This window comes from Heterocephalus glaber, unplaced genomic scaffold (assembly GCF_053883595.1).
Source record: "Heterocephalus glaber isolate CG9 unplaced genomic scaffold, H.glaber_assembly_v1.0 deba00001428, whole genome shotgun sequence".
NCBI classification, from domain to species: domain Eukaryota; kingdom Metazoa; phylum Chordata; class Mammalia; order Rodentia; family Bathyergidae; genus Heterocephalus; species Heterocephalus glaber.
The window spans coordinates 11681155-11696209 of NW_028258293.1; the positions used below are offsets into that span (position 1 = coordinate 11681155).

Here is a 15055-nt window from a genome sequence, read left to right on the forward strand (position 1 = left end):
AGCCTCCAGCCTAAACAAACTGCCTCAATTCTTTCAAGTAAGCAAAGATGTGGGAACAAGAGCTACACCAGGGCTGCGTGGGAAGAAGGCGGGTGCCAAGGCGCCTGGGCTGAAAAATCAAGAGACCCGCTCAGGCTGCAGGCCGAGGTCAGTCGGGCTGGTAGCACTCAGGTGTGTCACCTGACACCTCCCCTCCCCAGGCGCCCCAGCGGTCCCGGCGGGGCGCGGGGTACAGACCGCGGGCGCCGTGGCCCAGGGATGGAAGGCGGGGGCCCTCGCCGTGCGAGGAGCCTTTTCTTCCCGAAAGCCTCAGAGAACCCCGGGATCATTCTCGGTGTTTCCAGATCCCACCTTCCCTCCAGGCCTCGCCGCCCTCGGAAGCCCCGCACACATCTGCTTCCCGTCTGCGGCCTCCCCAGGGCCACAGCCCGGAGAATCTCGGCCGGCCGCACTCACCTGCGAGCCTAGCCCCGGGCCCTCCATCCCCCCGGGCACCCGCGGCTGCGGCTGCGGCGCCCGCTCGTTGGAAAGTGGCGGCCGCAGCACGCTCGCCACCAGCCGGCAGGCAGAGACTCCACTTCCTGCTCGCGCCCCCGCCTCCGGTACCGCGGTCCCCGCTCGAGCCCTGTGCAGTCAATCGGCCTCACAGAGCCAATCCCGCCCCTCGCTCGGCTGGGGGCGGGACTTTCTAATGAAGGTATGGCCAATAGAGAACCGCAAGCCCCAGGCCCCGCCCCCAGCAATCAGCTCTCCAATCCTGGAAGGTGACCCTCCTCCAGGGCTCCACCTACTCAAGGTGTCCCTTCAGGTACAAGATGCGGCTGTTAACTCGAACGCCTCTCACTATCCATGGAGTGCGAACCCAGACCGGGCTACTTAATAGCTGGTCGCCTTTGTGAAAGTCTTACTATACCTTGGTCTCCTCATCTGTGAAATGGGGCAAATAGGGGCACATACTTCATCCAGTTGTCTGGAGTAGTAAAGGAGAAAAAGCATGTAAAGATGTTTCCTCACCCAGTGCTTAGCATATGTAAAGGAATCATCTGATACAAACGCAGCGGATGTTAGCCTTTAAAAATACTTACCACTCTCCATTTGTGTGATGTTGGGGGAGTCATTTCTACCACCTGGGGCTGTTTCTTCACAGAAAACAGCATGTACAGTATGTGAGTCCCACAGCACAGGCTACGGGGGGAATTGGACAGGAGTCCCCGTCCTCTTTGGGGGACTGCACTGGAGGGGCTGACCTTTAAGCTCAGTCCACTCTGAAGGCCTAGGAAGCAAGAAAAAGCCTTGCTTCTTCTGCCCCCGTGGGACCGGGGCGCTCTAACACCTCAGTACCCAAAAACACTGAAGCTTTTCTAGGCCCGCACTTAACACTATTCTTTGTAATTATTCCCTAATGTGTCTGTTGCCAAGCCAAACCAGATTAAGATCTTTAGAAGCTAATTTGAAAAAGATCTGAAAATATTATGACTCCCTTATCCTATAAAAATAATGTTAAACCAGAAAGAAAAAGTGTCTAGAAATACAACAAAGTGCTGGGTTTCCCCCATGAAAAATGCTACTAAGATACAAGGAAATTATAAATGTATTATTATTTTAACGCTCTGCCTGTCAGGCACACCAGCCCTAGGTTACCCCCAAAGCCCACACCCACTGAGGATAGGAGCCATGCCATACCCATTTCTGAATTCCCTGTGCCTGGTGCAGCTCTAAGACATGGAAAATACCACAATTGTACTGAGTGGATGGGTGGATGTCTCATCATCTTTTGTAACACAAGGAAGGACAAATTGAGTGACAAATAGAAGTGTAAGCAACTTCCTTTGAGAGCTAGAAGAAAAAGCAATTAATCCAGACAGGGCTTGAAGGATTGGGCAAGGCTTCCAAGAGGAGAGAAGCTTTGGGTGTGGTCATTTCCTTTACCTAATCAGAGCTCTGCTTACTGGTCACTTACTATGTGTTAGCACCTGTGCCAGTGTTTTGCATACACTATGTCTAATCTATGAGATGGGTTTTATTTCCCCCATCCCCTGGAGAAAGAAACAAGTTCAAACAGATTCCATAAACCCAAAGTTGCTCAGCTAGTAAGTGCTGGAGAGAGGATTCAAACCCAGTTCTCTTACTACAATGTACTTTGGCTGCAGCAATTTGCTTCCTTGATTTACAAGGATTTAGTTAGATGGTGTTACTGAACTTGAAGGAGGCTTGATATATGCTGTTTCAATGCTTTTGCACTGATATCCTAATACGTAGGAAGATTCTGGAGTAAATAAACCCTGACACCTCAACCCTTAGCCATGCTCCAATTCTCCCCTACTCATTGTTTTATTCCTCCAGTGAGCTGAAATTAGGGTAAGCATATCCACGTCTAATGGCTGTGTGGAAGCAAAGCTTCTCAGTGCTGCCCATAGAGCAGCAAGATTGGAGCAGCAAGCTCCTAACGCTGACTGCCTGGAGCTGGAATCCCTGTTCTAGCACTTAGCAGCTCTGTGCTCTTGGGAGAGTTGCTAAATCTCCTTGAGCTTTGGTTTCCTCATCTGTAAAACTGGGACAGTAACAGTGCTTACTTCACATAGCTGTTGAGATAATTAAGTGAGTGAATGTGTGTAAAGTCCTTAGAGGACAGTCTGGTACATTCTAGCACTATATAGCTATGATCGTTATCACTGTCGTCCTCCTTAGGAATGGGTATCAGGGAGAGTGCTCAAGACTGGATGGGGGCCATTATGAAAAGGGCCAAGGATAGACATTTAGCAGACCTGGCTTCTAGTCCAGCTTTGCCATCAGTTTCTGTGTGTATCGTTTCCTAGTGGCACAGACTCGGTGGCCCAACAATAGAAAGTTATTGTCTCACAGTTCTGAAGGCCAGAAGTCTGAGATCAAGGTGCTTGCAGGGCTGGTTTCTTCTGAGACCTCTCTCCTCGGTTTGGGGATGGCTGTCTCCTCCCTGTATTTTCACACAGTCTCCTTCTTTGCATGTGTCTTCTTATAAGGACAACAGTTAAATTGGACAAGAGCCCACCCTGGCCTAATTAAATATATTTTTAAAGACCCTTACTTGAAATACACTCATAGTCTGAAGTACTGGGGGTTAGGATTTAAACATGTTAATTTCAGTCTAGTTGGAAATTTGGCCCATAATGCTGACCCTGAGCAAACCATTTCTCCTCTCTGTGAGTTTCCTCATTTTCAAAATAGAGGTGAAAGTGAAAATGGAAAGCACTAACTTCTAGGGTCCCACTCAGCTTTGATCATGTGATTTTCTTAGCTAAGAATAAGCTCTACTTTTCCAGTACCCTCAGTATACCATTTTTAAATTTCCTTTGGGTGATATCGTCATCATTCTATAAGTATATGTGAAGTCCCTGCTGGCTATCAAGAATTGTTCAACTTTGATGATTCAATACTGAACATTACAGAGGGGCTGGTTCTCTGGCTTCTTGGGGCTTAAGGTCTAGAAGTGACAGACTTTAATCAAACAGGCTCATGAGCACTTAGCTCTCGCAGTCAGCTTTGTAGTTATTGGGTCAATCCTCATTCTTCTCCTTGGCCATTCATCTTTTTGCACCCCCAGAACTGGTACACAACCATCGTTTGTCTCCATGGTGCTATGTACAACATCTGGCATGTGGTGAAATGTAAAATGTCCACACAAATGAACAAATAAATGATTGCAACTGAAAGATGGTCTATATAATCAAAGGTAGCTCTGCTCCATAAATCACTCTACTGATTCCACAGTGTTTAACGGTTCTTGGATTTAAAACTATCATGTCAGTGTTGGCTGATACTCACTGTCACAGTATGAGTGACAACTGATTTTATTCTGACTGAATTTTTTACTCTTCCCTCATTTCTTCACAGGCCCTGGAAAGGAGAGGGCATTTTTGGAACCATGTGCTTGTGATTGGAATTGTTTCAATGCTGGTACCAAAACGATTCTTTGGAATGTCAAAAAAAAAAAAAAAATCCACACACCTGTCTGTAGAAAACTCACAGATGCCAGTTAAGAAATGCCAGTCCTCTCCAGTACCACGCAGGAGGGCCGGGTGGCCATGAGCACTTGCAACACATGTTTGTTGGGCTCTAACCTGTGTCAGCTCCGGGCTAAAACAGGGGTAAAGTAGCGCGTGGACAGCCCGGCCTCTGCTGCCTTGAAGTTCAGTTTGAGGGAAGCAATTCTGATGGAGATAGATTAGAAGATAAAAACAAGTAGGTGATGATAATCACTTGTCTTAGTTACTTTTTCCTTGCTGGGTGGGACTCAATACCCATCACCTACAACCTCAAAGAGGAGAGAGAGGTTTTTGGGTCATGGTTACAGTTCACAAGTCAGCCAGCTCCCGGGCAGAAATGGCCTGGCAGAGGGGCAGTGTGGAGCACAGCTGCTGCCATCATGGTGGCCAGGAAGCAGAGAGCCAAGGGAGTAGCGGGCAGGGAGACGTACCCTTCCAGGTCACCCCACAGTGGCCCGCCTTTCCTGGCCAAGCCCCACCTCCAGCAGCCCACTCAGCTGCTGGACTCACCAGTGGAGTGATGATTACCCTGATGAGCACTGTGTCCCGGATCCGATCACCTCCCACAACCTCTGCTCATGAGTGATGAGGCTTTGGTGGGACTTTCTGGATCAAAACCGTAACAGTGCTAAAAGGAAAAGCAGCGAGAGGAATCACGTTAGCCAGGAGATAATGTGGGGAGGAGAGTTCTCTTCAGAAAGTCGTAACACTAGCACAAAAGGGCTTTCCTAATTTCTCCTATTCATGAATGGTTAAACCAGACTTGGGAAGAGACAATGACCTGCCCAAATCACCCTAAGGAGGTAGTGATGGAGGCAGGATTACAGCAGCTCTTCTGAGCCCTCAATAGCTACCTGGCCAGCTTTGGGGCAGCCTCAGCTCCTAACTACTGTAAGTAAACTCATGGATTCTCAGGGCTGAGCTATCGGGGGGACAAGATAGAAGTCTTGCTCTGTCCCTTATCTTGTGCTTGAACAAGTTTCACTCCTGAAAATTTAAAAATCTTCGTTTTATATATAAATCACCAATATGTAATCATGGGATATGAGATCTCCTAAGACAAACCATTAATATGGACTAGTGTATATTTTATATTTGACTGGCCAGATTAACAGATTCATGTGTTTGTGTGTGTGTGTGTGTGTGTGTGTGTGTGTGTGTGTGAGAGAGAGAGAGAGAGAGAGAGAGAGAGAGAGAGAGAGGAGACAGAAAGACAGAGGAGACAGGAAGTATTTCTAGTTTTTAATTTTTACTTGTTATTGTTTTGAATCTCAGTCACCTGCTTGTATTTAAACACCTACTCTTATAGGAAAATTTTCTGGATGTGTCAAAATCGTGACAGTAACACTCAATTAGGCAACAGATCTGCCTGGACTCTGAAGTAGATGTGGCAAGACTCCCCTTTCAGCTTTCTAAACCCTCTAGCATAGCTGCATATTTATGGGTTACGTACCATCACTTCCCCGCTCTGTGTTCCTAGAAAACTCTTAAATGTCCTTTCATTGGAAGACCTTCCTGGACTCCAATTAAGAGCCCCTATAGCACTCTCTGATGCTGCTGTCACAGTCCACATGGAACATTCTTGCTTAATTACATTCATCTCCACATGGCATAAGCACTTCTGTGGGCACAGAAGCCAGGCCTGTCTCAGACACAGATGCATTCCCAATGCACAGTGAAGTTCAGGGCCCGTGGGAGAAATGAGTAAATTACCACATGTCATTCATCTTTATTTATATCCTTGGCTCCTAGAACAGTTTCTAATGCAGGCTCAGGACTCAAAGCTGTGGATCTGCATTGAAGAAAACCATCTCTGGCTCTGCACAGTTTGCAAAATGCTTTGCTCCCACTTAGATCAGGATTCTTAGCAGCCCGGTGCACTAGGTGGAGCCGGAATTAGCATCCTGCTTTACAGACTATGGCTCAAGGAACATGGGCAGTTGGGTAAGAGGACCAGGCCAGAGAATGTCAAAGAACCAAGGCCAAGAATATCCAGTAAGAAGGGCAGTGCTGTCTCCTTGCTGTGACCTTGTCGATTCAGTCACTGGCAAGACTTCAGCTCAGAGCCCAGGAACTAGCTACATGTTCACAGCCTTCAAAATTTCATGCAAGTAATTTTTCAAACTCACACCTATTTGTGAGAATCCAAACGGGACATGGATTGTAGAGCTCACTTTCTGCATTCTCCTATCAAGAGGTCTACTTTGAGCATCTCTGCTATCATCTATAAAATGAGAATAGTAATAGTACCCACCATGTAGAGGAGTGAATGTAATGAATACATGAAAGAATGTGTATAATGTGCATATAATAAGTGCTCTATAAATGTTGGCTGTTATTAAGTACAAAGACAACTGAGAAAAACTGAAATCTTAGGGAAAACTTGATCTTACTACTGATCATGAACATGCTCTGGAATATTCATGACTTTATAGGAAATATTACTATTTTATTTTCTTTCCACATTAAAAATTACTGTAGTCATTTTAGGGACCTTATTGACTCTTTATGGCTTCTAACATGGCATTACTGTTGCCAGCTTTTTCTAAATTTCTGCAGAAACAAACTCACATACATTCCTAGTTTTAATGGTGAAATTTAATAAGAGTAATTGTTCTTTTGCCATCACCACCCTGCTCAATGCATGACATTGTTTGTGACAATGAGAAAAACTTTATTCCTCCTCACTCTGCCTCTACTGGAAGACAAGGTGCTGGTTAAATTTCTCCTCCACCATTGCTCCAGGGAAAACAGTACAGTGGTATCCATGGCACTTGGCCACACTGGCTGGCTGTGGTGCAAGTTGTTCAGAAATATCATTGATAAATTATCATCTTGATTTCGAAACAAAATAATTCCACTTTGAATGGATGAATGAAACATGGCAAAATCTGGATTTCTAAGCTAAAGGCACGTTATTCCCAAGGCCCATGAATTCCCGATGCACCTGACTTGTAAGCAAGGACATAGATGGGTGGGCAGGAGAAGCAGAGCGCTACCCATGAAAGTGGAGGTAAACGCTGCGCTCTCTTGAACCTTCGGGACTCTCTTGCCTGTGCAGTCTCAGCTCTTTTGTGTGGCTGGAGCTGATCACTGAGTCATCCTTAGGAGCCAGAGCAGCCACACTCATTGTTTTAAGCCTCTGTGTGTGTGTCTGTCTGTCTGTCTGTCTGTCTGTTTCTCCTCTTCCCTGTGCCTGTGGACATCCGTTCTGTCCTCTGCAGAGGGGGACCCTCTGCTCGCTCATGTTTCCTGCCTCCCTCAAACTCCAGCTTGTACAGAACACTGATGACACACCTCTGGCTCTTCGGGAGTTTGCAGGCCCAGGACTCCTTCTTGACACCATGTCTACATTTTCATCAAGATTCTCCGGACATTTGAGTTCCCAATCTGGCTCCTGTTAGCATCTGTGGCATGGGCTCTGCCTCACTTTCCCTAGCTCCTCCCAGCAAAGGGGACCACTGGGCTGTCTGGGTCCTGACCAGGCCTAAAGGGAGCAGGATGTGTGGACATTGAAATGAGTGATGTGGCTAACTGAAACTGGATTACCCTCTAACTCATGGCTCATTCTCCTCTGTTCGACAACCAAGTCTTTAGGATGGGGTGACTGACTGTTATCTCCTTACCTAACAGGTATTTATTGAGTGTCTGTTATGTGTGGGCTCTGGGTTTGCAATGGTGGATAGCCAGGATCCTTAACTCAGAGTCACTAAGTAGAAGCAGAGCAGACAAATAGGCGGTGAGATTACAGTGAGACAAGCACCATGCCAGAGTGCTTGGGGTTTGGAGGATGGCAGTCACCCCAGCCCAGAGGACCAAGAGGTGACACCCAGTCTTCCTCCTTTCTCTCCTCCTTTTCTCCGTCCTCCTCCTCCTCTCCCTTCCTCCTCCTTCTCTTCCCTCTTTCTCTCCCTCTCTCCTCCCTCCTCCTTTTTCTCCTTCCTCCTGGAGGGAGTGGAGGCTGTACATAACCTGCCCGGGGGCTCCCAGGGCTGCCATGACCCTGGCTGGGGTGGGGCAGATCAGAAAGGAGAATCAAGCCGGGGCCCAGCTTCCAGCTGAGATTGGAGGTGGACCCACAGGGGGGCTAGGGCGAGAGTGGAGCTTTTCCTTGGCAGCCTCCTTCTCCGTGAGCCGGGTGCAACAGTGGCAGCCTGGTGAAGGAGCCACACTGGGCAGGGAAGGAAGCAGGGGCAGGAGTTGGGAGGCCCAGACTCAAGTCGTCACACAGCCTGTCACCAGCTGGGCGGCTCCTGGCAAGACAGTGAGTCTCTCTAGGTCTCGGTTTCCTCCCCTGCAGAATGGAACTTTGGACACAGCATTGCTGAGTAACACTTTGGAACAAGGCACCGTGGAAAAATGCTCTGCAGAGTTCCTCATAAGCCAAAGATGAGGAAGGAGGGAATCCTGAACATCAAGGCCAAGTCGATCCCAGTCCCAACTCTATGGACTCCAGTTGTCCTTCTGATGAAGAACGTGTGGGCCCTGCCCCGGGAAGGGAGAAACACTTCCTCAGTGTTACTCAGGGAAATGCCTAGAATGTAGGACCCACGCTCAGGGCAGAGGGAGACAGAAGGAAACAGCTACCAGCTGCCTCCCAGGACTGTGACTCTGCCCTTGTGTCCCGTCCGTGTCTGTCCTTTCAGGTAACTCAGGCACTGAGGCAGAACACTAAAGTCAGTGAAAACATTTTCAAGCAGTCATCTTAATTGGATAAAAGTGGAATATTTTAAAAAATAAACACAAAGGTTAGAACTCTGGGAAGTCTGAGGCAGATTAGAACAATTAAACATGCATAAAACTTGGCAAAACTTTATTATCAATACTTTTTTTTCAACCAATGTGTCATTTTGACTTAGATCTTTTTCTTTTCATCAATTTACCATAAGGAGTTCACCTAGAATCTTGGGTCAGACTTATGAGGATTCTAGCTTCAGGGGATGGGGTGGGCAAAAAGCAAGAAGTAATTTCATAGTCAGGGGGTCTTAATCTCTGTCCAATCTGCTCCCTGCGTGAGGAGCTTGTCTTTCCCACATTTCTTCAAAGTTATAGTTATTTCCTTGAGCACCTACAATGATAGCGACACTCACTGGCTTCTACCGTTTCCTGTATATTGAGCAGAACTCTACCTCACTACTGATCCTGATTCTGCCTGTGGGGCAGACACAAAAACTCTCTTGAATTCTTTTACACCATAGTCTGCTACTTGAGTGAATGATGATACTCCTACACGTGTAGTCTTCCTGGTTAACTATCCCCAGTTCTTTCAGTTCTTACACTCAGTCCCCAATTTTTGTGGAGACAAGGTGAGAAAAAGATATCTACTTCTGACAGCCAGACAGAGTTGGCTCTGTGTCCCAACCCATAACTTGGTACCCTTGGCCAAGTCACCCCGTTTTTCTACAATTCTGCTCCTATTTTGTAAGGGTGTTCATAAGACTAAATAAGAAGATGTGCATCAAGAATATGGCCTGGTGGGTGCCCGGGTGGGTGATTTGTAAAGTGGTAGATGCCAAAGTCCTTATAGGACCAAGGACAACTTATTTGCAATCATTTCTCCTTCAGAAGAATTTGACAGAAAAAAGGGATGAGACAGATATCTGGGAATCAAAAGAAAGCTGAGGCCAGTGTGGCCTGGACAGCAGCCATGACAGGAAGGGTAACAAGGTCTAAGAGGAAAGAGAAACAAGTCATGGAGGAGGCCAAATAAGATTCTGTGAAATGGGGGTGAGATGCCCACTTCTAGTGACTGGCATTACAGTGTGAGAAAGTGGTTTGTGGGGTAAATACTCGCCTGTGCTCCTAACACTTGGTGCTTCCCCACACAGAATTCTGATACTGTGTAATGTGTCTGCTTCTCCTGGTTACGGTTTAGATCTAGCTGTTCCTCAAGAGCCCCATGTGTTCAGAGGCGCAGCTTTGGAAGATGAGTGGGTTACAGGGGTGCTCTAGTTGACTTGCTGTTAGGAAAGGTGGGACCTGATTCGAGATGGGTCACTGGGCTCTTGATTTAGAAGAATAACTCCCTCCCTGGCTCCTGGCCCCTCTGTTTGCTCTCTACTTTCAGACAATGTGATGTGAGCAGCTTTCCTCCATGCTAGGCTCTTCCACTATGCTGTTTCTGCCTTGGAGCCAGCCAATCAAGGGTTGAAACTTCTGAAACTGAGCAAAAATAAATCTCTCTCCCTTTAAGTTGTGGGTATCAGGTATGACATCTTAGTGGCAAGGAAAATGACTAAGATATCCCCAAAGACATGAAAGAGGACTTCCAGAACTGTTTCAGAAAGTGATAAGAACAATTGCACAAGTGTGTCCAAAAAGCGGGTGAGTGTTTTTTGAGGGGAATTAAAGGCAATATGTCTTTTACTGCATGGAACACATTTTTAAAATTTAAACATTCACCATATTTTTGTCACACCCCATATATTATATATGTGTATCCATATTCCAAAATGAAACCCACCATTCTGTAAAACTGAACTATACTAATTTTAGAAAAGTTCTTGCCCCCTTTGAACTTTACTTCCTGGCTATATCAGAGAGCTAGCCAGGGCAGTAACTAGCTCTCTCAACCCAGCTCTCCCACATCCCTACCTTCACTCCCAGGCAAAGGGCACTTCTAACGGAAGCTTCCCGGATTTCTCCAGGAAGCTATATGCTCCCCTTTGTTGTGCTTCATACCCCTTTATTATTGCATTATTTGATCATCCCATAAGAGCTCATTGTTGTTAGGTCAACAGTCATAGTTTTCCTGGGACCCTGGACTTTCAGTGCTAAAACGGAGATGAGAAGGTCACCCTCCTTTTCTTTGTCCCCTACCGACAATAACTTCCTGGAGATATGAGGATCCATCTTACTGAAACTGATATAAGTTCCTGCACAGTTCTTATACAAAGCAGACTCTTAATTGTTTTTGGAGTTGTAGGGGTCAAGAAATAATATCTTCTTTTCTCCATCCAAAATAAGAAGCCTTTAAGATAGACATACTGAAAAGTCAGACACACAGAGATAAAAATACTGGCTCTTTATTAGTGATGAAAGCTGATATTAGAAAAGGGACTTAGGTCGTACAACCAGTGGCCCTCTGATACTCCACCCACTTGATCAGAGACTTGGCCAATCACAATTCCCAGTGGTTCCGAGTCTGAGAGCATGGGGCAGAGTCACAGGACGCTCCTCACAGGAACAGCAAGCAGATCCCAAAGGGAAGAGGAAGAGGCGGAGCTGAGTGTGCAAAGCTGTCTCCCAAACTCACTTTCTCCTCCTCTTCACGTACAGATAAGGGAGGAAAATGAGAGAGAGAGAGAGAGAGAGAGAGAGAGAGAGAGAGAGAGAGAGAGAGAGAGAAGTAGACAGTAGGGAGAAGTGTTATTTCAACTCCCCTCCAAAACCCCCCCACAAATCCAAGGGAGATGAGAATTCCCAGAATTGGTTGAGTGAATGAATGAATGAATGAATCAATAAATAGTACCAATGCTGCCATTTGATGATTTGTTGGAGAGGTTGGAGCTGCAGGGTCGAGGCTGTTCAGTACAACCACTGACACCAAATTCAGAGAGGATGATGCAAACAGCATCAGGATGGCGTTTTCTTGTGGAGATACCCCTAACGTGACTACAGGAGAACTCTCCTCTAAGCTGTCACTTTGTGCCTACCCAACATGGACTTCATCAGCTATTCTTGCCCGGGATTCACCAGAGCTACATTGAAAAGTAGACATTGTTTTCAGGACTTTGCAGTTACTGAAAGACATTATTCAGTCTCAAAAATAGAATAATGCCTCCATTTGCTTGATAAAATGTCACACTTGCTTAGGTTGGAGGAGTTCAATCTTATTGGGATGGGAATGAAACTGTGTGATGCTTTGGCTCAAGTGAGGTTCCGTTTGGGTTTCTGTGATTGAAGTTAGGCTAGAGAAGATTTGGCTCAACTAAAGGATTACAGAAGTCCTGCTCACTCCCTAGAGTTCTGGTGCCTCAACTCAACTTGAACCTTTTTTTCCCCAACGGTAATCAGTAGAGCACAATACACCAGGTAAACACATCATGAATGGTACTTTTCCCTTCCCTACCTAAGTGTAAAGTGGCCAGGTTCTCAGTTCCACCCAATGAATATCTCTTGTAGATTAACTTGATTGAGCAAGAGCATTGAAAAGGCTACAGATGAGGCTCACACTGGCTCTGACCAGTGATTATGTGTGTGATTATGTCAGGGGGTGTCCTGGGAGGCGAGTGGAAAATGGGAGAGGGACGGGCCTAGGAGTAAGACTTCTACCACGCATTAATTCACTGCAGACCATTGGGCTTGGGCTCTCTGGATGCAAGGCTCCTCATCTGTGAAATGGGGCTGGGGAGAGATTGGATTAAACAACTGGAATCTCTTCCAGCACAAATGGAACACTGGGATGAAATGGAGCCAGATGAAATTGTATAGAGGCTGTTTTGACAATGTTTTTTTAGACAATTTTTTTTTTTCTTTTGGTACCAGGGATGGAACTCTGGTCCTTGAGCTTTCGAGGCAGGAGGCGGAACCACTGAGCTAAATCCCTGGCCCGACAATGTTTTTTAGATGACTCCATGTCCTCTGAGTATTTTTGAGGCAGGTGTTATCATCTGAGTATGGTGTGTGTGGGATAGTAATAAAGAATAATGGCATGCTGAGTCACAATTTAATATTTGCATTGTGATGATCTATGACAGCCATCTTCTGAATTCTCAGACATTAGCATTCCAAATCTCTCCACATCATGTTTCATAGCTTCCTCAACACACATGCTCCTATTATTCATTATTAAAAATTTCATTTCTCAGGATGGATTTTTTTTTAAACGAGCTCCGTAGGCAATGAGCTGAGATTACATGATTTATTGCTTCTAGTTTCCTGGAATTGGACTGTTCTGCATGTGTACTAATTTTATGATACACTGACTTCTGCTTTTTACCAATTTATTCCCAGAGGAGGAAAAACTGCAGACTGAATACCATTAAAACAAATAGACAAACAAAAAAACCAAGAAAATAAACAACAGACTTTCCCCAGATATGGAGGCAAACCCCTTCTCTTAGAAAGAAAGGCTCATGTTAGCTCAAAACGCTATTAACCCATCCATGGGCCATTAGCAATATGATAAAAGAAGCATCAGACAAATAACTATACTGGCGGGAAATAGAGCAGACTGATTAATTCTTAATTAGTATCCATGTAGAATAAACATCCTTGTATAGTAACCATCTCAGCACAGTCTTAATAAATTTTAGATTCTGCTTAAAGTGTATCTACTCATAATAGAGACCTTTCCTATTCACAATGAAATATATGAAAATACACATTATTTCATGTATTGTATGTGAATTTGTACATGTTACAAAGCTTTGAGAGATTAGGAAGAGGTGGACATTAATACTTTATGAGTGTATTAGTTTCCTGTGGCTGCTGTAACAAATTACTACAACATTGGTGATTTAAACAACAGAAATTTATTCTGTCACAGTACTGCAGGGTAGACATTCAGAATCAGATTACAGAGCCCAAATCAAGGTGTCATTAGGGCTGCATGCCCTCCAAAGGGTCTAGTCAAGAATCCTTTCCTTGGTCTTCCAAATTTTGGTGGTGCCAGCATTCCTTGGCTTGTGGATACATCTGTATCTCTGCTCCATCTTCACATCATCTTCTCCTGAGTGTGTAAAATACATATATCTGTCCCCCTTTTATACACATAATCACATTTGGAGCCTGCTAGACACAATTTAGAATAACCTCCCAACCTCAAGATCCCTACTTAATCACATCTGCAAAGACCTACCCCTTCCTTTTGCCTTATAAGATAACATTCACAGATTCCAGGATTAGGAATGGGACCCCTACTCTGCTTCTCTGAGCATTTGCTCTGCGCCATTTCCTGACCTGTGTCTGTATCTGTACCTCCTCCCACAGGCCTTCTATGAAAAACATACAGTAAGAAAAGATCCTAGGCTGTGATTCAGGAAATTTGAGTCCTTTAACTCACCAGCAGTAGTCTCAGGATCCTCCGTTTCTGAGATGAGCGAAGATGTTAATTGAGCACAAAACTAGTTTTTGCTGAACTCTGGACTAACTTCAGACTTTTCAATAGGTTGTTCCAGAAGTCAGTGTGAATTGATTTCCAAGTAGCTCTCCTTCTTTCTTTCTTTCCTTCCTTCCTTCCTTCCTTCCTTCCTTCCTTCCTTCCTTCCTTTCTTCCTTCCTTCCTTCTGAGTCAGAAGACATTCTCTCAACCTTCTGGTTTGGCTGGGCTTTTACTGGGATGTAGCTCTCAGCTTTGTTCTGTTGCAGATGAGCTATGTGATCCTGACACACTCAGAGACTCAGCTTTCTCCTCTATAAAATGGGCAGGGGTAGAACACCTGCCCTCCCTGCCTCTCAGAGTTGGAAACATCACGAAAAACACATGCCTTTTTGCACGTAGACAGGTTCATACGCCAGCTCCCTCACATTCTAGTTATGCAACCCTGGGAAAGTTGTTGAACCTCACTGATTTGGTTTTTAACCAGTCCAATGGGAATGCTAATACCTACCCCTCTAAGACTGTTAGTAGAAGTAATACAAGTTTAATGCTTAGCGTAGGACCACATGCATAATAATTGTTAAATTTGCAAGAGTTTTTATTTTATAGGAACTGCTTTAGTTGAAAGAGACAGTGTTGTTAAATAGGAGGCACAACTAGGCAGAACAAAGGGAACTGGGGCCAAACAGGGAGCCCAGGATCAGGCATGCATGAAGTCTAGGCAGTTGGCCCAGGGAAGGGAGTGTCTTGCAGTCTGAAGTTCAAGACCAAGCAAGTTGTGTTAGAATAACCATAATGATACCAATTGATGCAATGGCATACATGAAATTGCCCCAAGTATTTGCATACACAAAGTTATTGGACTCCTCAGCAATCCTATTCACCACATTTTACTATCTTTATCTTCCTTTTGCATGTGAGGAAAAAAGAGGCTCAGAGAGGTGAAATGACTTAACTAATGTCACATTAAAAAATCAGGACTTTGAACTCA

At 45.3% G+C, this 15055-nt stretch overlaps 1 protein-coding gene and 1 long non-coding RNA gene across 8 annotated transcripts in view; both read right to left on the minus strand.

Moving 5' to 3' along the window:
* The window catches only part of Zdhhc13 (zDHHC palmitoyltransferase 13), a 52251-nt gene extending 51641 nt beyond the window's left edge, over positions 1–610 (minus strand). For all 7 annotated transcript variants that reach the window (XR_015451417.1, XM_004851543.4, XM_004851544.4 and 4 more), the window contains exon 1: positions 457–610. Coding sequence is in view for 6 of the 7 variants with exons in the window: in XM_004851543.4 (XP_004851600.2) it covers positions 457–483 (27 nt within the window). In the remaining variant the exon portion in view is untranslated. The remainder of the gene's footprint in view (positions 1–456) is intronic.
* Positions 611–13479: 12869 nt separating this feature from the next.
* Positions 13480–14344, minus strand: LOC147827967 (uncharacterized). The gene is made up of 2 exons (XR_015451363.1): positions 14029–14344; positions 13480–13695 (listed from the first exon to the last, which is right to left on the minus strand). It is a non-coding gene; the product is annotated as an uncharacterized LOC147827967 (long non-coding RNA).
* Positions 14345–15055: the final 711 nt, after the last annotated feature.